This window comes from Podarcis tiliguerta (genome assembly GCF_965153285.1).
Source record: "Podarcis tiliguerta genome assembly, chromosome: 16".
Taxonomy (NCBI): Eukaryota; Metazoa; Chordata; class Lepidosauria; order Squamata; family Lacertidae; genus Podarcis; species Podarcis tiliguerta.
The window spans coordinates 38,552,675-38,575,157 of NC_139549.1; the positions used below are offsets into that span (position 1 = coordinate 38,552,675).

The following is a 22,483-nucleotide window of genomic DNA, read 5'->3' on the forward strand; positions in this document are numbered from 1 at the left end:
CAATGGATGTATAGCTTTCTATCTGCTAAAGACACCCACACACCCCTCAGTAGTCTGTGCTGGGGACAGTTTAGGAGCTTGGCCTTCCTGGCTCCCCAATCCCATGGGCTGCTTCCGTCAGGAGAGAAAGAAAAAAGTCAATGCCAGATAACAAAATGTTTTATTAAGTCAACAGCCATTGTTCAGAATGTTAGGGGTATGCTACATTCTCTTTATGTATGTACTCCCTGAACAAGGACTTGATCAGCTGATTTTCTGCACCTTATCTTTAAAAAAGATCTTTCTAAAAATAAAGCCATATTATCTTGCTCCCTTCTGAAAAATAAAGTATGAAAGTCATACATTCTGTCTTGGCTGGAGACTGAATGGTACTCCATCCCACTCAGTCTGAGCCTTCCCAGTTACTTAGTTCCCACAAACATTAAAATTTACTCTTGTGCGCACAAGCTTTACACTATCTGCTTTTGAGAAGCAAAACAGCAATACCTGCCTACTGTGCAACGAAGGAACTTTTAACTCCTTGTTAAGACATTCTGGGCCAGATTGACAGGATTGCCATTCTTCCTACAGAGGTGAGGCAGGACTTTAGGAAGAGGATAAAGACTTTTATCAAAATATTGCCATGTTTCAGGTTTTTCCCCCCGCAGCTCAAATTCAGTAAGGTTCTAATAGTAAAGTATTTGGTACTGTGCAACCCCAAGAATGGGAGTAATGTGTTTCTTTCTCTCTGCACCATTTCAACCTGATCCTAGAGCTGAAGCTTCACATTTCCATACTCATTTCCACCAGATAGGCTTTAGCTATGTCTTCTAGGAAACTGGAATGAAGGTATTCTGCAAGAAAAACACTGAAATAGCTGTTCAGTAAACTTGGTGGTGCTTCTGAACAAAGGAAGCCATGATTCCTATTAAGGATTTGTTTTCTCTGAAGAAACCTTTCTACTTGGCTGCTCTGTTACTCCATACTCATTTCACTGTAGGAAATTTCTAACATGTCAGAACTTATGAATAATCAAAACTGAATGGGTCACCTTAGAAGCAAGTATGGGGTAGGGTAGCTTTAGGTACTATGATTAAGGCTACTGCGCTTCATTGGGTACATGTGGAATTGGGACTAGAGCCCCTTTGCCTGAATAAAAAACATTCACCAATCTGTCTGCTTGAGATGGGTGTGAGTGGTACATTTGAGGGCCCACTTGCATTTCATTTAACATTTAGAAGACTGCAGCTAACTATTCCTTGGGATGGTACACTTACTTTTAAATGCACTTGGGCATCATCACTCCTGCTGCTTGCTAGAAAGGCAGCACCCTACTTCCTGGCCCTTCCACGGGGTAATGTGCTATATTCTTCAGAAGAGAGCAATGAGTAATGCTAGATTTGCTGCTGCATGTTAGAGTCAACCAGTTTCTGGTTTTATCCAGGTAACACAGCTCTATCCTTAACAAGGCATCTGTCTGCCTGAGCAGAAGTACATTGGTCAAGCTCCTAAGCTTCTGTTCAGGATGCTATGAATTATTGGAACTGAGGCCTACCATGGGGCACCCAGACACGACTACCGTGGTCTGTGCCTCACCCCCAGAGAAAGCGCACTGAGAAGCCTCTGGTTTTGGTCTCCCACATTCATGACTTGAAGACGTGCACGGCTCTTACAACATACTGTCGGCAGATGGGACATTCGCTCATTCGCTTGCCGCATTTCGTGCAGGTGACCATGTGGCCGCACTCCAAAAGCACGCAATCAATCACTGCGTCCATGCAGATCCTGCAGAGGTTGTCGTCCTCATCGTTCAGTTGAGGTTTCTCCCCCACTGCCAAGAACCAACAGAACCCATGTTAGAGAGGGAGGCATGCCATGACATAGGTCTTTTCAATTAGTAACCCCACACACAGAATATTAAGCCAAGCTGCTTTAGTGCAGACTTGTTTATGCTAGACAAAGAAGCAATATTATAACTGCAACTTTAAAGCAGCGTGGAACTGTAGTTTACACTGATGGTCCATTTTTTGCATTAACAAAACATCAGGGCAGCCCCTAAGATGAAGGGCAAAGAGGGCTGTAACAATATGCAACATGCCCACCCCCAAACAAGTAGAGAATAAGTACACCTACAAGTCCTGTGATTTGCTTCATTCTCCCTGTAGAGCCTGCTCACTTTTTCCACCAGCTCCCATTTTTCACAGCATCCCGAGTAGTTGACAAAGTTGCGAGCAAGTATTTCCTTCAGCTGGCGAACATTTAGCCCTTCAATATCATCCAGGCTTGAAATATCAGATAGTGAGGCTCTTGCACGTTTCCTGGACTGCCCTGGGGTCTAAAATTCATAAGACGTCTATTAGCAAAGAAGCATTAACTCTGTTTGCCTAATGTGGAAGGGGAGGCCTGGCACACATTAAATATGCATTTCTTTTAGAATGTTTCCAAGTCTTAAATTATTTTAAGAATTTTCATTTACGAATCTTGTATCGCTACATCAAATTAGGAAGTTCATTCTCTTTTTCTTAGTGACTGCAAGACCTAAATTTCACCGGGTGATTCACTTCTTACCTGCTCGGCATTTTCCTCTTCTTCACCAAGGTTTGCCAAGAGTCTCTCACTTTGTCCCTACACCCACAAGAGCATAAGCAAAATCCATATTAGGGCAATACCTTTAACAAAAGATTCCCAAATAGCATGCAAGCTTTTCGATTCTCCAAATTTTTCATCTAGGCTAGATGTTAAAGCAGCACAGGGGCAGGGGAGAGAAGAGTCGGCTGTTGGCAGCGCCACTGATTTTCCAGTAGCGGAGGAAGGGATTTTGCCAATTGCTCTAGGTAGGACTTTGCAAATTAGAAAAATGTCCTTCCTAGAGTGGGACAGCACTCTTTAACAGTTCCTTTCTGGCTAGCCACAGTCAATGGCAAGCCTCATTCCTTCCTTCTTTTCTATCTGTATTCTGACTACCTATGTGGAAAGCAACATGATGGCCAGAAACAATTACAGTATAGAAAACTTTATGGAATAACACAAAACTATCAAACTGAAGTCTCTGAAAGCCCTTGTAAAGCTTTGTATAATTGGCAAATGTCCAATTCTGATGTCCGAACTCTGAACAGCGTTTCCGGATGGCAACTACTGTTTCATTCGGTTCTTCATCAGCCAATTACTTCAACAAACACTCATGAGCACTGTTCCAGAGTATCTTTCATTCTCATATTATATCAATTCTAAAAAAGATTGGTTAATGAAGAAGTTACACATCTTTCTACTTACAAGTTTTTGTTGAACTAATTGGCTGATGAACTGAACAAAGCAGTAGTTGCCATCCGGAAACACTGTTCAGCAGAGTTCAGAGTTGGACATCAGAGTTGGACATTTGCCGATTATGCAAAGCTTTACAAGCTTGATCTCCGCTGGGTAAAGTCTGGCACTGTGACTTATTCAAGGGCTTTCAGAGACTTCAGTGTGATAGTTTTGATGTTTTACATTATTCCATAAAGTTTTCTATGTAATTGTTTCTGGCCATCGTGTTGCTTTCAATATTGCTGAGTTACATTTTTTGTTTACTTACTACTTACTACCTATGTGGAAAAGCAGAGAAAGGGTGAAGCCCTCTCTAGTGACTTGTTCAGGGATGGGTTGGAGATGAGATGCATAAGCACGAGTAGCAGGGGAACCTGGCAGAAAGCTGTGTGTCACTCATCATGATTTTCTAGTAAACACTAGCTGGATCTGATTGTCCTTGGTGGCACACATGCATAGTGCCACAGACAAGGAAGCACTTTCGTGGGCTCCAGTGGGTCATTCTGTCATTTCAGGAGGTTCGCCACAAGTGGAGGCTGTTGTTCCCAGCACCTCTGAAGGGCCAGGAAATTTGGGAGTGGGAAGATGCAAGTCTCATGGGCTTGTGGATTCAGCACAGAGACCACTTTGCACAAAGGAAAGCATGTATATATAAAGTATATATACCACCTGATTGCAAGAAAGTGATTTACAAAAAGAATACAACATTTAGGATTATCAATACAAGACAATTAAAAACATTCAAAAGATAATTAAAATCAACAGTTAGCTAAAAAGATTAAGGAGAGAACTTTCTACAAAACAAACATGTTTTAAGCAGGGATTTGTCATTGATAAGTTCAATATTCAAATCCGTCTCTGATCTTAGTTTTAAGATACAATGGGAGCAAACATTCAAATAAAGGCATTTAGGTGCTATGTTGATATTAGGTTGCATCACAGCCTGCTGAGAACAAGAAACATAACAATAGTTGATACTCTGTCCTAATTTCTGGAACTACAGAAACTGACTGCTACAATTCCTCTTTCTCTCCTCCAGATTACCAACACCTCCTCTGTCAGCAAGAGAAAAATACATGGATGCATTTTGCTATCTGTACTGTAATTAAGATGCAGAGCCAGAGGATCAGCTTCCAGGCCAAGCTCCACCCCCATTCCACCCTAGGGTACAGACGGGCAGAAAGCCCAACTGCCCCACCCAATACACACTACCATACCTGTATCTGTAATTCATTTCCTGTGCTCTCATGCCTATGTGCGAAGTCTCCCTGAGAGGATGATACAGAACCTGACAGAGAAATAGGATGTGTAGAAAAACTAGAAGTCTGTGATCGTGCTGAATACAAGCTGCTAGTGTCTGTATCCTCTTCAGAAGCCAATCCATGATGGCACAGTACAAGATCTACCAAGTCTTCCTTTTCTCGACAAGTATCTGTAGGGATATTTCGAAGTATCAGGTACTGGCGCAAATCTTTGACTTTCAAACGCATTAGCTGCGGACGCTGGAATGCTGTCTCCTGCAACAACTGACATGTGGAGCATCTTCGGAGGGTCTCTTGCAAGACTGAACACATGGAGCAGAAATCCTTCTTGCACTCACAACAGACATGCTAAGTGCACACACAGAGGAGAAACAAGCCAGAAGAAGGTTAACACAATTGTCACCAGTACCCAGACATCTTCTTTCCTCCAAGCACTATTTACATGCACTTTAAGAAACCCACAAATACATCAAGCAGATTCAGAACACAGAAATACAGTGGTGCCTCGCAAGACGAAATTAATTCGTTCCGCGAGTCTCTTCGTCTAGCGTTTTTTTCGTCTTGCGAAGCAACCCTATTAGCGGTTTAGCGCTATTAGCGGTTTAGTGGCTATTAAAGGCTTAAGGGATTAGCGGATAAGCTGCTAAAAGGCTATTAGCAGCTTAGCGCCTTAGAAAAAGGGGGTGGGGAGCGAAAAAAAATCTCAAGAATCGCAAGACATTTTCGTCTTGCGAAGCAAGCCCATAGAGAAATTCGTCCTGCGAAGCGCATTGAAAAATGGAAAACCCTTTCGTCTAGCGGGTTTTCCGTCTTGCAAGGCATTCGTATTGCGGGGCACCACTGTATTGGGATTTACAATGCATACTACAAGCTGAGCCAGATTTCTTTCCTTGCCCCTGCCCAGGAATAGGCTTTTTGGGCCAAAGACTGGGGGTGGGGGAAGGCAGAGACATACAGCCCTCAAGTGACGGAAAGTGCTATATACTCACCCTTTTTCTGAACACAGAGAATGTGAGGCCACAAGATTTACAGACTAGATTAGATCCCCCTGCTGCTGAAGAGGTATACACGGTGAAGTCTGTACTTGGTGCAAATCTAAAGGGATTTGCTCCACCCCCAAATCCAGGTTGTTGGCCACGAACAGCTCCTGTCCCCATGACTTCATTCAACAACCCACAACAGGAAGCCCACATGGATGTCGCTCCCGCCTGTAAGACACAAACACAAGCCAACGTGGTCAGCTAGTAATTCTCATGAATTTAGGAGCCTCTCCTGACCATAAGGAAAACAAACATACCTCTCTCAGTGCTAAACTTGTGGTAGTGCTAACATCATGAGAGCCACATAACCAAAGAAGAAAACAGAGTATCCCTGCTACGGATAGGCTACCTTGAGGAAAGGAATTAGGATCCCCCTTAAGAAAACAGCAAAAACTGCATCTCTGTTGCACAGGAAGCCTATTTTCAAAAGGGCTCCAGCTCTGCAGAACGCATTCTGGAAGAAGTACTTTGTTTTGCTTCTGTAGCAATCATTTTAGGAGCACAGTACACCATTTCCAGAATGTTGGCAACTGAACAATTGTCATGATAGATGCAGAAAAAGGAGAAAACCTGTTTCAGTCCCACTGCACAAATTGAGAGAGACTAGTACAGCAACACCTAGATAGCAAAACTAGCAACTATCAAAACCATCTTTTCCTTTTTTATTTTAAGAAAAAGCCACACCACCTTTGTTCCCTTGTCCTCATAATCCTATCTATAATATATAACCTGCACTTCTCACTTCAAAAGTTCAAGAAAGCTACATAAAGCTATAGTTCAGTGATAAAGCTCATCTAGATTTCAAACTACCTTATTTTTCAGTGTATAACTTGCCCCTGTGTATAACACAACCCCTATTTTTGGGGACTCAAAACTTAGGAAATGGGGGAAGATTGCCCTGAGTTGTTGAGCTTTTTTTGGGGGGGGGGGACTGCAGACAATCGCTCACCCAATGCTGCCAATCACACTCATCCATGAAGCCACTAATCGTATGCCTGCTCGCTGCCAGCAGCCGACAATCACACGACTGATTGCCACAGCAGCCAATCGCCAGCAGACCTGGCCACAGCAACCATTCACACACACACCCCAACACCGCTGACAATCTCCTGCTCGAGGCAGCAAGACGACCCCAAATTTTTAGCATTGTTTTTTAATAAAAAAACTTTGTCTTAGACACGGAAAAATATGGTATGCCCACAGAACATCTGACCCCTAAACTGGAACAAATGACCACATTTGTGGTGGTGCATCACGCCAGGTCAAAAACATTGTGTGCTATATCCCATATGATTTCTCATAATACAATTCACATAAAAATATATTCCTTTATTCACTTATGAATTTTATAGAAGGTCAATCAGAGGACTTTTAAATTAGACGATAGTTAAGTTTGTTACTAGAGGATAGTTTTATATGAACCAGCAGTGAGAAAGTTATGGGCTACTTTTTTGACCCAACATAATATCAACTACCAAGCAGATTTTTAAAAAAATCTAAATGGAGAACTTTACCAAATTAAGTTTTGATCATTTGATTAATTGTGTGCCAGGTAATACAGCTTTTCTGAAGGGGGAGAGAGAGAGAGAGAGAGAGAGAGAGAGAGAGAGAGAGAGAGACGTACGTACGTACGTACATACGTACACTGCCTTTTCCCCTGATGGGACTCAAAAGCAGTTTACAGATAAAAAAACAGATAAAAACAGAAAAATCAAGGTTCCTGGACCATTCTCATTATTCCTTCATCTAAACCTCTCTTTGATTTAACTGTGCCCGTCTTTCAGACTGCATAGTCTCATTTGTGTGTCCCATTAAGCACTCAGCTTACATTTCAAGGAACAGCCACTTTCTCTGCTAGACATCTAGACTAGAGATGACTGACACTGATTTCACTGAGAAAAGCAAAAAATGAATGGTGCTTGCACACTTAATTCTTGAGCCCTGGGTACCAAACTGATTCCAGGGGACAGCATCACTTGATGGATCACAGTTGATGCCAAAAGGGCTAAAATCCCATCTAAAATGGCATCTGGCATTCTGCTAAGAAGCACCATGCTCTTCTCAGCAACATTTACATAAGCCGAGTTTGCAAGATCAGAAGTTAGTATTTAAGCTAATAACTATTTTAGCAAAAGAAAATGTGTGTGAAAAACTGCCAGCATATAAACCCCCCAAAAAAGACACAGCAAGTCAGGTAACCAACTTCCTGTTTCTTCCTAGACTTTTATTTTTTATTTTACACACAGTAGTTATTGCCTTGAAGGATGTGTTAAGTTAACCATTCCAATGTAACTCAAACAGCCCAGCACTTTCCAAGGCAACATTTAAGACTGAAGGCATTATTGGTTGGAAATGCATCCTATTCAATGCAGGTAGGTTACAGCTGAGCATATACTTGCTATAAATACTTGCCATCTGCTGAAGTGAGGTTTGCACAAGAAAACACTATTCATGGATTGGGCCTTGAACTGGTTTTGCCTATACTACAAACCATTGTGTGAGTTTAAATAAACTCTTCTAACAAGACCACATCAAAATAAGCTGCATCACAATCCATGGGTAGACACAACAAAATAAAAGTGTGTGGTGGTGGACATTTTTGAAAGGTAGGAAAAGAGTGATGTTTCAGTTACCTCAGCTATGTAATTTTACAAGGCTATAAAAATTCCAGAAACCAAAACATTTTATAGTATTTTCCTAGCTATGATCCCAGGAATTAAAAACTTATCTTAATATTGCGTAAATGCACACGCAAGCACACACACTAAACCAAGTGAATGTTAGCTCCTGAAAGGTTGTGAGATTTAGAAAAGAGATTTAAATTAATCACATTTAAGTTTGGGCTCTTTTCTTATTTCTGAGCCAAAGCAGTAGAATTCAAACTGAATTAATACAGATCATGACTTATAGCCAAGAAGAAAGAACCTGACTATATCCAAGTGTTTTGAGACGAGGTCCCTTTGAACTTCATGGCAGAGCAAGTTATTTAGTTAAACTGAACACATTATAACTCTTGCACAGTTCACTTAATTTTTATTTTAGTTAAAAGCACCCAATTTTTGTGGTAGTTTGATGCAAATGTATTGGAATCTTATACTTTCCAAAGGCAAGGATTAGCCCTCCCAATACAATGACAAGAACATGTGCCAAATGAATACACAGAATATTGTAACATATATTCTATGAAAAACTTGTAGTATAAATGTAGCCCTATACAGAGCACATTGCAATAATGCAAGCCAAAGATTACCAACATACAGACATCAGTGGCCAGGCTATCCCAGTTCAGAAATGGTCAAAGCTGGTAAACTGCACTTCTAACCACTGAGGTCAGCTGTGCCTCTACCAACATACCGTATTTTTCGCACCATTGGGCGCACCGGACCATAGGGCGCACCCAGTTTTAAGGGGGGGGGGGAATCAAGAAAAAAATATCCCCCCCCCCCAGCCACAGGCTGCACACAACCTCTCCCTGCCAGAGGGGTTGCGCGCAGCTATGGAACAAGCCAAAGCAGCGAGCGGGATGGATCCCGCTCGCTGTTTTGGCTCCCCCCTTAGCCCCGTGCAGCCTCTCCCTCCTGGGAGAGGCTGCGTGGGGCTAAAGAAGCCATAGCCCCGTGCAGCCTCTCCTTGCCGGAGGGGTTGCGCGCAGCTATGGAAGAAGGCAAGGCAGCGAGTGGGATCCATCCCGCTCGCTGTTTTGCCTTCCCCTTCAGCCCCGTGCAGCCTCTCCTTGCCGAGAGACGCTGCGTGGGGCTAAAGAAGCCATAGCCCCGTGCAGCCTCTCCTTGCCGGAGGGGTTGCGCGCAGCTATGGAAGAAGGCAAGGCAGCGAGTGGGATCCATCCCGCTCGCTGTTTTGCCTTCCCCTTCAGCCCCGTGCAGCCTCTCCTTGCCGGGAGAGGCTGCGTGGGGCTAAAGAAGCCATAGCCCCGTGCAGCCTCTCCTTGCCGGAGGGGTTGCGCGCAGCTATGGAAGAAGGCAAGGCAGCGAGTGGGATCCATCCCGCTCGCTGTTTTGCCTTCCCCTTCAGCCCCGTGCAGCCTCTCCTTGCCGGGAGAGGCTGCGTGGGGCTAAAGAAGCCATAGCCCCGTGCAGCCTCTCCTTGCCGGAGGGGTTGCGCGCAGCTATGGAAGAAGGCAAGGCAGCGAGTGGGATCCATCCCGCTCGCTGTTTTGCCTTCCCCTTCAGCCCCGTGCAGCCTCTCCTTGCCGGGAGACGCTGTGTGGGGCTAAAGAAGCCATAGCCCCGTGCAGCCTCTCCCTGCCGGAGGGGTTGCGCGCGGCTATGGCACAAGCCTGCATTCGCTCCATAGAACGCACACACATTTCCCCTCAATTTTTGGAGGGGAAAAACTGCGTCCAATAGAGCGAAAAATACGGTAGATGGATCCCCAAACTATAAACATGTGGTACAGTGGTACCTCAATTTTCGAGTGTCTCAGAAGCCAAACATTTTGGTTTTCGAACGCCAAAAACCCGGAAGCACTTGCTTCCATTTTCAAACATGCCTCAGAAGTCAAACGGCTTCTGCTGCATGTTTTTCCATTTTCCCAACTGAACTTGCATCCAGCCCTTTGCGCCTCGGTATTTGAACATTTCGGAAATCGAATGGTTTTCCAGAACAGATTACATTCAAGAACTGAGGTACCACTGTACTTACAATTGTTGCACCACAACCCTCTCATTCACCTTTCCCAAAAAGGGGATTTGCAATCGGGAGGTCGGTGTCACAAAGCAATGGGTTTTGATAACTTCCACTGGACATTTTACAGTAAAGTGCAGTGAACGCTAATGTAGCAACAAAACTGCTATAGAGGTGCTCAAGTGCCTTGCAAACAAGTCACTGTGGGCTTCCAAAGAGTCTAAAATTCCATTCCCTATAGATATGAACAAGCCTCAGATAATACAAAAAGCTCAACTGGGCAGCTACTTCAAGATGCGATGGAGATAGAGAAGTGGGCCTTCTTCACAGTGCTCAACACCACACAGCAGCCACAATTATGCTGTTGTGCTTGGTCATTTGCTGCAGCTACTCTAGCCATCATCCAGTCTATTTCATCACCAGTTATGACTTGGTATACCAAGGTTGCCATGGGTTCCACAGTGCCAGAAATGGCACACGGGTAGCAGCTGGGCAGCAAGATGGATAGTACACTAGCAACAACCCTAGTTTATTGTCTCCTTGGCCCAACACCAACTGAAGGTCTTCAAAGCTAGTTCCAAGTCAGAAGAGTTTCCTGGTAGAGATGGAAGTCCTATGGACCACAGTAACGTGTCCTGCAGTCTGTGCTAATGCTGTACTGAGCATCTGGGCCAGAACAACTCCCAGTTCACACAACCAGGTCTCAGAAGCACATGCCAAATCAGCACCTTCATCCATGATCAAATCATGGCTAAGTGGGGTCTTATTATGTACTGACATAATCTTAAAGAGCAGAGCACATAGGCTGGGGGGCACAGCACAAGAGCAACCAGGAACCCAGCGATTCCATGAAGGCATTTTTATCAGAAACCCATTTGCTGAGGTGTGGCTCTTTATCCTAGTTGCTATAATAGCCAATTATACATATTGTACATATTTTACTGGATTTTACACATTCTTCTAAACTGTGATGTTGTATACTGTTGGAAACTTTTCTTAAAAAGTGAAAGCAAAAATGAAAGATCTTGTCAGGCTTCTTAAGAAACCTGTAAAGGAGACGCAGCACTGTTACATCAAAAGCTGCAGGAAGCTTAAAAACAAGCTACACAGGACAGGGCAAATGGGATTAAATTCCAAAGACGGGCTTTAGATGAGCTGCCCTCAAGAGTTACCCAAGGACTCAGTGTTCTCCTGCCCTCTGGCAAGATTTAAATAATTTCTCTTACGTATACTTAAGCCAAATTTAAAAGGGGTTGATATAATGTTAATCAGGCAAGCCTTTGGGACATCCAATTTCCACCAACTCCACATACTTATATTTTGCCCAGTATTAAAAAACTGGGAGAAGATGCCTATAGGCTACCAGGAATCAACAGAAACTGAAAGAGGAAAGGAGGTAGAGATGAGATATTCTTCTGCTGCAACCTCCTTAGTGAGCAGGACTGTAATTATCTACAGATTAAAGTCCAAATTCCTAAGACTCTGATGCTGGTTGTACACCAACAAGTTTTTCTCTTTTTGAGATGGGTATCCCTATAAAATTATCTTATATCAATTCAGTAATATTTGCATTCAAGTCTGACTCAGGTACTGGAAGGTGGTGGGCCTTTATGCCTTGCAAAAATCACTTAAATGGAAGCACATTCCTATGTTCTTCTGTTAATCCAGAGCAGCTATTCACCTCTGTCACCAAATTTGGATTAGACCTGTCTTCATCCAAAAACATTATGATTAAACAACACAATCAACGGCTCTTGGCTCTACAGAACAATGCTAATGAAGGTGAATAACTTTGCAAAAAACCCAGAGGTGAAAAACTACATGTGTAACATGGAGCGTAAGCACTACTCAGGGAGGATTCTGGAAAACTCTCAAGTTTTGTTCTCGTCGCCACATGGTGTATGCACTTGGTTGGCACCAAGATGTTTAGGAACAGTAAGAGCTGTTCAGCAGTGGAACAGTCTGCAACGAGAGGTAGTGGACTCTCCTTCCTTTGAGGTTTTAAACATAGGTTGGATGGCCATCTGTCATGGATGCTTTAGCTGAGATTCCTGCATTGAATGCACTTGGACTAGATGACCCTTGGGATCCCTTCCAACTCTAAGATTCTATGATTCTATCATCCAACTGCCAGGTTTTTTTTTGGGGGGGGGGGAGGCTTTCCTCCTCCAGTTGCCACCTCCACAGCACCTGCAAAATCATTTGGCCCCAAGAAAAAGCAGTAATAGATTCTTCCAAACAAATTTCCTTTTCCATTTTATTCTAATGTATTAATTGATAGTTATTATTGCAATGATCTTATGTAAACTACTTTATGCGGTCCCCCTGAAAAATGGTATAGTATATAACTACCTTAAATAAATAGTACATTAACACAACAGCAAAACAGGAAATCACACAGCAGGGGGGAAAGTATTTCCCTTTGCTAAGAGAAAGACTACGCTCCACAGCTCTGGAGCCAACACAGAAAAAGCTCTGCTCTTCAGAGATAACACACTTATTGGGCTAGGAAACATAACCGGGATGTTGGCTTCATGGGCAGATCCTAACACACTAGGTGGGTAAATATTATATGGGAAAGGTGCTTCTAAAGCTGCAAACAGAACAAACAGAAAAGATGCACACAGCTCTCACCAACAGACACCTGTGAACAGAGAGTCAGAAGAGGAGCATTCTGTTTATTACATGTACAACAGTTTATAAATAACAATTCCACCCACTCCTTCCCTTGAGTTCAACCCACCCTATTTTAACTTTTACAATAAATGTAACAGAGTTTTATAGCACCTTGAAGTGGCACTTTGGCCCACTGTTTAGTTTCTCTCTCTACCTCGGTGTTATGCTTGTGTTAGGGCTGCAACATTTAAACTGGTTAATAATTAAGAATATTTGATCAAATAAGAACATACCACAATTCATTTGGCAGTCCTTTTTTAAGTTGTTGATTTTACTAGTACAGAAATTATAAAAAATGGTGACAGGCAGGTGGCACTTTAAAGAAGAGTGCTCCTCTTTTCCCTGCACACAAGAGGGAACAGATGGAATTCTCATTCCGTCCTCTGCTGGATTCCAGCAAGCCACTAACTTTTTTGGGCTTATTTAAACACTGTTATATTCACATGTACATTTATTCATACTTAATTGATCAGCTAATACATATTTGATTATTTGGTTAACAGTGAAATCCTGTGTGTTTACTCAAAAGTAATGTTGTGTTCAGTGGTATTTACTCCCAAGTAAACACGCACTCTCTGATTTCTTTAATCAGTTGGACAGCCCTTGTGTGTATATATCATATGCTACACACACAGGATACTTATTACATTTATATGAGTGGGTTTTCTAGAACCTTGATTTTATCTTGTTTTCTGCTGCTATTTTAAACTGGCTTTGCTTATTAAGGTTGTTTTTTGTTTGTTTTTTGCTTTTTTAGATTAATAAGAAATCACAGATTGCATTATCTTTCTCCATTATGCTATACACCTTGTATTTTTTTTAGAAAAAAGGCAGAGTATAAAGAGGTGCTAAAAATATATCTGAGGAGAAAACTTCCTATGTGGGATGAAGTGAGTTCTGGTCCACAACCCATTCTGTCACAACAAGATTGCATTCCTACACATGCACTTCCTTGGGAATAAACCCCACCAAAACCATTGATTTACTACTTCCAACTAAACATGCATAGAGTCAGCCTACGTCGGCCTGTGCCATTCTGGTACTAATTCAAAACACCAGGTTGGCAAAGGCTGGAATCCTGCACACATACTTCCCAGTAAACGGGCAGCAATTCTGCACACAGACACTCATCTGGGAGTAATCCCCACTAAACCCAGTAAAATGAGGCTACAATTCTGCAACCACCTAACCTGGGAGTAAGCTCAGATCTGGGCAGATCCACACCAGTGTCTGAAACTCAAATATATAAGCTAATTGCCAAACGGCACCTTAAACCTAGGCTTTGGTTGCCACTCAGTTATGTAGCTCATGAGGTGACCTTGGGCCAGTCACAGCCTCTTAACCTACCTCACAGGGTCATTGTTGGGATTAAATAAGATGGGGCTGAACCGTGTACTCCTTGGAGAAAAAGGTGGGATATAAATGAAATACATAAGCTCTTGTGCTTATCTGCTTAAGAAAGCTGGAGGGGCCAGTCAGATGGAGATATCAGTCGCCAACCTGGCATCTAGAGATCTCCAGAGAGTCACAATTGGACCTGCGCCAGTCACAAATGCACCTGGCATCTGGGGAATTGCTTACACTGATCCACACCATACAAATAAAACATATCCAACACCCATTATCCCCCCTCTAAATAATTCTGGAAACTGTAGCTTGTTAAGGGTGTTGTAAATTGTATTTCAGTTCCCAGGATTCTTCAAGGGAAGTCCATGTGATTTAGATGTGTGGCAAATGTGCTTTTAAACTTTATTTGTTTCATAAAATTTATATACTACTTGATTGTAAATAAAACCCTCAAGAGTTTACAAAACACAAACCAGTAAAATTAAGAAAAAATCACAACCATACTTTAAAGTTAAAATACTAAAGCAGATCAAAATTACCTCAATTTTCTAAACAACTACATAGGTGATAATGTTTCTAGCAGGTGCCAAAGAGAGCAGTGAAGCTGCCTGCTTGATCTCAATAGGCAGCAAGTTCCAAAGTGCAGGTGCTGCCATACTAACAAGGTCTTTACAAATGTGGAACAAGTATTACATGTCACCCATAGCAGTGTCAATTCCACCTACTGAAGCAGTCAAGTGGGCACATGCTGGGTAAGGCGATCTCTTAGGTAAACCAGTCCCAAGCTGCTAAGGACTTTATATGCTAATAGTAACACCTTGACCTTGGCCAAGTAGCAAATCGGCAACCAATGCAGAGCACAGGTGTGGTATGCCTCCCTCCTGTCAGCAATTGTGCGGCAGCATTCTGCACTCACTGCAACTTCCGGCTCAAGCACAAGGGAAGCCCCACACAGAATGCACTGCAGTAATCCAGTCCTGATGGTGCAGATCTGTGCTATGCTGTACACAGGACAGACCCACTGAAATCAGTGGAGTTAGGTAAGCCACAGCTAATTGAAGTCAGTTTATTATGTGTCTCCTCCAAGAATGACTTCCTCAGGCAAAAACATTTAATAAAAAACCAGCCCTGGTGGACTTCCTTCTCTGCGCGCGCTTGTGTGTGTCCCCTGGGGGTCCCCGCGGGCGCTGGAAAACTCCAGCTGTCTGACTTTACCCCCCAAAGGCACACGCTCCCATTCTATCCCGAGCCAAAGGGAGGCCAAAGATCTATCTGGATTATGTTGTCACAGACACCCGAGTAAACATGCCGTAGGAGTGCGCTGTCAAAGTCTTCTGGAGGCGCCACAGGACCCCCGGGATTTTGCCGGATAAAGGCCCCCCCCTCCTCCCGGGGGGCAGCAAGGCGCCCTTTTAACCCCCCCCCCTTGACAGGCGAGCGCGGAGGGGGGGGGGCTGTTACCGTTACTTCGTCGCCTTCAAGAAAAGGCTCCGCCCCTGGCCAGCCCCGCCTCTTCCCCGGCTGCCCCCTCCAAAATGGAAGACAACCCCCCTCTCCTCAGAAAAACACACCCCACCTACCCGCCTCCCCACCTTCACTCCCCCCTCCCCACTTCTCAGGGTGTCCCTCAAACCTGCCCCCCCCCCGGGTCGCACCTTCATGGCCGCTTCGGCGCCTCCTTCCTTCGCCTCAGCGGAGCCGGTCTTGCGGGGGAGGGGCGCCTGCCTCCCCAACGGTCTCCCTCGCGCCGCCGCCTGGACCTGCGCATGCGCCGCACCCCTCCTCGCCGCGGAGAAGGGCCGGGCGCCGGGACCACCCACCAAGCCGAGCTCGGGCGGGGCCGGGAAGGACTCGGCTCGCCTCCCCAACAAGCGCCACCCCGACTCCCCATTGGCTGCCCTCGGAGCCCAATCAGAAGGCAGCGAGAAGGCGTCCGCTCCGCAGCGCCACCAATCAGAGGGAGGACGTTCCATTTCCCTTCCACTGAAAGGGGAGATTAACAGCAGGGGCGGAGGAAGAGTCTATATTCCACTGGGAGAGGGAGGAAAGAGGAAGTAATGGCTATGACGTCACAGCTCGTTCTTTTCTAATGGGATCTGTTCGTTTGCTCTGTAATATCTTTGAGAAATAGATTGGGGGGGGGACAGTTGACAGTGGTAAGACCTCCGTATCTCTCTTCGGTAAGTCACTGTAAATAAATACACGATTTAAAGCGGCAACTCTAACTCCCCTTAGCATGGGCATGGGAGCAAGCCCCTACTGAATGCAACATTATTTACATCTTGGGTCGGCATTATTAGGACTGGGCGTTGAGGGATTCTCTTCAGCCTTCCGCCAAAGTCCACAGCGGCCGCGGCTGAAGTGCACCTTGATTGCATTAAAACAAAAAAAAAAAACGCGCACACACATACATACATGCATACATACCGGTACATAACGGGAATATATTTTATTGCACTGCCGAACAGAACAAAACGGCTTCTGCCTTTTTCAGTAGCCCTGGTGTGAATTCTGCAGTGGGAATATAGATGCAATCAATTGCACATTTATAAATTCTACATATTAGCATGCCTTTTTCTTTAGTAGCAGGACACCAAACTGCTGTTGTAAACTGTCTGAAAAACTGCTTTACAACGCGTCTTGGGGGAGCTGCTAGCTATTGGCAAACCTGAAGGCCTTGTGCAAATGGCCCTACTCGTGGGGTGGAGGGGTGGCTAGCAGTGCTGTCAGGATGAGGGCGGGCCCTTCCCACAGGCCACGAGTGGGAAATCTGCAGCCCTGATTTTTACATTGCAGAGCCTTTGGTAAGATAAGGGTGGCCTGGTTCCTTCCCCTGGCAATCCACTGATAGGGAGGGAGAGATATAGAAGCAGGTGTCAGAAAGAGAATTACTCTTATTTTCATTTCTATACTGCTTTATATTTTTAATAAAATAATATCAAAGCAGTTTACAGCACATTAAAGCATTAGGAAGTATTGGGGTCTGCTAACCGGGCCCAAGTTGCCTTGGTCACTGAAAAGCCAATACATACCATAGACACAGGAGATTCCCATAATCACTTGTTTATTCAGCTGAGTAAAACAGAGCAGGCGAGCCACACTCACCAGTGTGATGGTGAAATCGCCCCAAATATCCTTTGTTCATACTTTTTATAGGCACCCCCCCTCCCTTTCCCTCTTTCGGGGTTCCTTGCGCTGATCAAAACAGGACACCCTGCCTGGAGACCTTGAAGGGGAGAGTTGCCTGGCAGAGGGAGGTTTTCCTGAAATCACCTAGCAACATTATCTGGTTTTCACATATTTGTGGCTCATCCTCCTAAATTCCAAAGCAGGCGGTTTTTTACAGAAGCAAAATGACATCATTTAGGCTACCCCCCCCCCCAAAAAAGACAAAAACAGGCCTCTGTGGCTTTTCCTGAGACCCCACAAAACAGTGTCCCAGAGAATCATGGAAATTGCAATATGACAAAGCAGAGAGAGGGGGCAGTTCTGTCCCACAGCAGCTGTTCCAACTGAGGTCATCATGTGTGCCAGAGTAAACAAAGAGGTTCCTGTCACCACTTGCTCAGATCAAGGGCTGCTGGGACAGCTGCTGCAGCTCTGTCTAAATACAAGACACGATTGTCTATGGACAATGCCTTTGGCCATTGTTAAAAGTTATTCTTCCTCTACTTTCTTCCTCAATATCCCTTTTGCCGGGTGTCTACTTATTTAGTTTTCAAACCTGAGGACAGGACTTGTCTCCTCGTTTCTGACTGAATAGCAGGATGAAAGAAAATAGAATAAAAATATTAAACTGTACATTTAAAAGAATGTATGCCATCTTTGTAGTGCTTGGAGTTAAATTTGCTCTTTGCTGTTCTGGTACAGCCAAAAGGAACACTATATTTTCTTATGGAAAAATAAGCTGGTGGTATTGCCAAGTCTATTTCCTGAGGAGCAAGACTCAGGTATCAAGCAACAATAAAGAACACTGGGAAACATCCTCACAACAACCCTGTGAGGCAGGCTGGCTGAGAGGGAGTCAGACTGGGCCAAGGTAACCCTGTGAGCCTCGTGGGGATTTGAACCTTGGTCTCCCGGGTCCTAGTCCAGTGCTCTAACCACTCCACCACACGGGCTCTCCAAGAACCTGGGCATGGTGGCCGTGGGTTCTAGTCTAGCAATGGTGGTTGCCCAGCAGCAGAATGTGCAACCGTTTGAACTGAGGTTCTCTGATCCTCAGCATGTACAGGTGTACAAAGATTTGTGGTGCTTACCCTTTGCTACTTTTGAGAAAAATACGGCTTCCAATGAACTCCTGGCAGTAAGTGAACATGGCCATTTCCAGTGGACTTAGCTCCTGGGGTCTAGTCTAGGTGTGCTGGGAGTGGCACGGGCAGATGGAGGCGTGTGGCCCTGACCATGGCATAGAGCAGGGGGACCTCACACCCAGAGGCTGAATGTGGCCCTCCAGAGATATCTAGCTGGTCCTTGGGATGGTCCTGTGGCCACCTCCCTTCCCATTCCACCAGGGAACCCCTTCTCTGGCCCTGCCCTGCAGATATTTTGCCTGGGTGTGCCCTTGAGCAGCGATGATGCTTCTTGCGTCCTGCATGGGGGATGGAGAGGGGTGTGAGGTGGTGCCTTAGAAAATATGAGAGAACAAAGTGTGTCTGAGGATGTGCTCAGCCCAGGAATTTGTTTTCAGGACAAGAGCTGAAATTTGTGTAAAATTGTTTTACACACCAAGCTGTTCCATTTTATTAAATTTTCAAAAGTTTAGAATATATAGTTCAATACATAAATTTGTCTTTTCCTGACTTCCCATCCCATTTTCTATGGTGTTTGAATTTCTCCTCCTTTGCTGCACAGTACCTTCTATTTCTTATATCAGCACTTCAATGCTATATATATTCTCTAATTCCGTCTGTTGCTCATATTTTAAATCCTGCTCTTGAGTTCATTAAGCTATAATATTTCCCTCAATAGTCCACAAAGGGCACAAAACAAGCAGCCCTCAGCTTTTGTGCCTGGGGTCTGGGTTGTGGGGCCAGTGGGTCTTTGTGCACTGAGTACCAGCATCTCTTTTCCTAGAAAAGAAGCACTGGTGACAATGCTATTAATTTGTGGTTTATATGATTTGGTGGTTCTTGAATACTATTTCCCCCTGTTTATTTTTATTCCTTTGTTCCCAAGCTGTGGGATTGAAAATACTCAATTCAGAGTGGGCAATGAATATTGTAAAAAATGAACAGTTTGTTATAAAACTATTCAAATGATACACTAAGCAAAAACCAGGTGACATTCAAGACCTTTGTTAGAAACCCAGAAGCTGCTGGTCATCCTAAACCTTTTGTCAAAGTTCAATTCCTCTCTCTCCTCAGTATCCCAGCACCACTGGATGTTGCTGAGCCCGTTGGCATTTTGCCGGAGGGCTTCAGCCATGAAGAACTCCAGGTCCAGCTAGCTTCTGTCCTAGCTGGCCTGAAGAGCTGGAAAAAAGTCCTGATCCCCACCGTCGGTACCAATGACCCTCCTGCGAACTCTGCCGTTGCCTTGGTTACAAGGAGAAGCCAAGGAAACGCTACAGCAGCTTCTCAGCACTATGGATGAACCGGCTGAGATGGCCACCTTGGACCTCCTTTTGTGCCCCGACACCTTTGACCAGGGATTGTGTGCCCTGGTGAGGTAAGAGGAAGAGCACAGTGATCTTCAAACATTATGGCAAACAAGCAGAACTCATTCATTGCATGGTGTGAGAATGTGCTTCTCTTTGCTCTGCTTTCTGGGGTGCCTGTCCCTTCGCTCATAAGATCCTGTTTGTTACACATTTCAGGGGCTTCAGCAGTGGGTGCCAGTGATGGATTCCTGGGTTGGCAGCATACATCATTTCAGCTCTGAAGAATAAGCGCTTTGCCGGGGTGCCAGAAGTCACTGCAGCCATCTTTCTGGAGGTGAGGGGAACAGGCGTTGAAGGAAGAGTGCGGACAAGTGGGTAGAGCAAAGAGCCCCCTTCTCCATATCTGCTGAATGTGGACTGTGGAGACTTTCTCCTGTGTCTTTCCCAGAGGGAAATGCCCTCCCAGGAGCAGAAGAGGGTCTCCCAATCCCAGCATTGGCCCTAGGGTCCTCAGCAGCTGCTTGGAGAGGCTGATCTTGCTGAGCCTGGCCATAGCCTCTGCATTCCTTGATTTCATTCAGAAAATAGGCAGAAAAAGAATCTCCAGAGTGTTTCAGGGCATCACCTTTACAAATCAATTCAGCTGCCACGGTTTCTTCCAAGGAACCTCAGGAATTGTAATTTGGTGGAAGTATTGAGACTATTTTGAGATTTTTAGCTTCCCTCACACTGCTATGATTACCATTGTCATTGACATAAAGCAATCCAATAACATTATTTTCTGGGTGGTTTAAAGAACTACTGTTCCCAAGGTTCCCCATTTAAAAGGTTCCCCATTCTCGTGATGCAGATAACAGGCACCCATCCCAGTTTAGATTGGGAGCGAAGGATTAAAGGCCCCCTCCTTTCCTCACCAGGTGCTCCTGGTGTCATAGCTACTTTTTTTCTAAGGGTTGTCTGCACCGTTAGTCATCTTCAGAGTAGACCCATAGGAATCAATGTACATGACTCCTCTAGTTCTATTCATTTCAGCGGCTCTAATCGGAGCAGAACTTAGTTGCGTAGAACTCTAAAGTGTGTAGTAAAACTACAGGTGGTGGATAAAGCGAAAACCTGTATTAACCTCCGTCTGAAAAGTGCCTATAACACTCTCCTCCCCGGTCTCCTCCCTGGTAAGCGTCTTTCTCTTTGGGGTTCTTTAGCTGCTCAAGAACCGCCTGGGCATCCAGCCCTGCAAGGAAACCCTGGTGCAGTTCCTCCTTTGGCTGGAGCACAGGAACAAGGAAGTGCAGAAGCTCAGCCTGCGAGGATTAGCTCTGCTGCTGGAAGTGACACCCAGAAGGAAGGATGGAGGGGGCAATCTAAGGTTGTTTAATGCAAACCTTCTAAATTTGCTCTTCCAGAACCAAGGTATGAACCGAAATGCAGCTATTCTCCAAAATTGCATGCCTCCAAATTTTGTGATTCAGTTCCTTCATGCAAAAAATGTCTTCAGAAATGCTGATCAGAAGGAAGTGAACACAAATGCACTTGAGACACACATTCAAACAACTAAACCTAAAAATAATAATGAATATAGAAAAATGAAAAAAAAAATACAAATGCAAAAAATATGTATCAAAGTAATATACAGAAATTTATGCAAGACGAATAATAAACAATATGTATATACCATATTTCAGTTCCTCTTTTCTTCCAATCCTGAATAGCTGAGGGGAGGGCCTGGCAACGGGCCAGAGTAAAAGCCCTTTGCTGTTTGGGGATTTCAAGGTTGGATATGTATAGCATTTGGGAGGTGAGGTACCTTCTGGTTTCATTGATTAGAAATTTTGGGGACCTGGATAGATCTGCCAGGCAATGTGTGTCTTCCACACGCTGTTTAATTTATTTATTTTTGCTTGCTCATACCCCATGTCAAGTAGAATCTGTGGGTTAAAGCCTAGAGTAGTTATTATATTTTTCACTGCACGTTGAACGTAGTCGCCGTGGGCTTTTCTGCTTCCTGATGAGCAAAGGGCTATACCCAGATTTTTGAAGCAGGTGAACTGCTTGATCTTGTGACCATCGATGTACCAGGTACGTAGTTTGGGCCTCTTGGCAAAAACCATGATTTTGGTTTTCTGGTAATTGAGTTCGAATTGGCTCTCCTTACAATATGCTGCCAGTGTTTTCATGGCTCTTTGAAGGCCTGTCAGTGATCCTGCGAGGGTAGCTGCATCATCTGCGTAAAGCAGCACCAGAATATGCTTTCCTGTGAGTATTGGAGGGTGAGAATTCGTATTATGAAGGTAGGAATGTTAGGGTGTCGTCCTACTCTTGAGTAGGACCCTGGCAGAGACACATGCCCGACTGGCATGTTCTCTCCCTCCTGGTCAATCGTTCGGGAGCTTCAAAAGCTTTCTTCTGCCCAAACATCACAGCGACCGATATCAACAGACATCAGCACAACAGACATCAATTAGAGATCCGCAGAGTTTGCGCAGTCCGCGTAACAGAACTCAGTAGCTCAGCATTTGGCTAATCTACCTTTATTTACATATACAGTGGTACCTCAGGTTACAGGTTACAGGTTACAGACTCCACTAACCCAGAAATAGTACCTCGGGTTAAGAACTTTGCTTCAGGATGAGA

General features: G+C 44.5%; 1 protein-coding gene and 1 long non-coding RNA gene across 7 annotated transcripts; one reads left to right on the forward strand and one right to left on the reverse strand.

Annotated features, from left to right (window-relative positions):
* Positions 1 to 141: 141 nt before the first annotated feature.
* RNF34 (ring finger protein 34) lies at positions 142 to 16,145 on the reverse strand. Of its 2 annotated transcripts, XR_014506050.1 has the most exons (7): positions 15,906 to 16,138; positions 5,534 to 5,752; positions 4,500 to 4,892; positions 2,548 to 2,604; positions 2,113 to 2,314; positions 870 to 1,810; positions 142 to 833 (listed from the first exon to the last, which is right to left on the reverse strand). XR_014506050.1 is itself a non-coding variant. In XM_083418331.1 (6 exons), the coding sequence occupies exons 1-6, from the start codon at positions 15,909 to 15,911 to the stop codon at positions 1,623 to 1,625; spliced, it is 1,065 nt and encodes a 354-aa protein (XP_083274457.1). In that variant the 5' UTR covers positions 15,912 to 16,145; the 3' UTR covers positions 142 to 1,622. The 2 variants fall into 2 exon arrangements, 1 of the variants encoding a protein (XP_083274457.1); XM_083418331.1 differs by having other exon boundaries at positions 142 to 1,810; positions 15,906 to 16,145.
* A 147-nt stretch (positions 16,146 to 16,292) lies between these two features.
* On the forward strand, positions 16,293 to 21,528 carry LOC310666898. 5 transcript variants are annotated; one of them, XR_014506070.1, is made up of 4 exons: positions 16,293 to 16,430; positions 19,617 to 19,920; positions 20,069 to 20,223; positions 21,055 to 21,528. It is a non-coding gene; the product is annotated as an uncharacterized lncRNA (long non-coding RNA). The 5 variants fall into 5 exon arrangements; XR_014506071.1 differs by having other exon boundaries at positions 16,304 to 16,440; positions 19,531 to 19,920; XR_014506072.1 differs by having other exon boundaries at positions 16,306 to 16,430; positions 19,562 to 19,920.
* The last annotated feature ends 955 nt before the right edge of the window (positions 21,529 to 22,483 follow it).

Bases quoted from the DNA above. Each gene is read 5' to 3' on its own strand.
- RNF34 (XM_083418331.1), bottom strand. The intron at 2,315-2,547 runs GTAAGAAGTGAA...TATGAATTTTAG, and splicing joins AAGAGGAAAATGCCGAGCAG to ACCCCAGGGCAGTCCAGGAA. The intron at 1,811-2,112 runs GTAGGTGTACTT...GGTTCTTGGCAG, and splicing joins TGAAGCAAATCACAGGACTT to TGGGGGAGAAACCTCAACTG.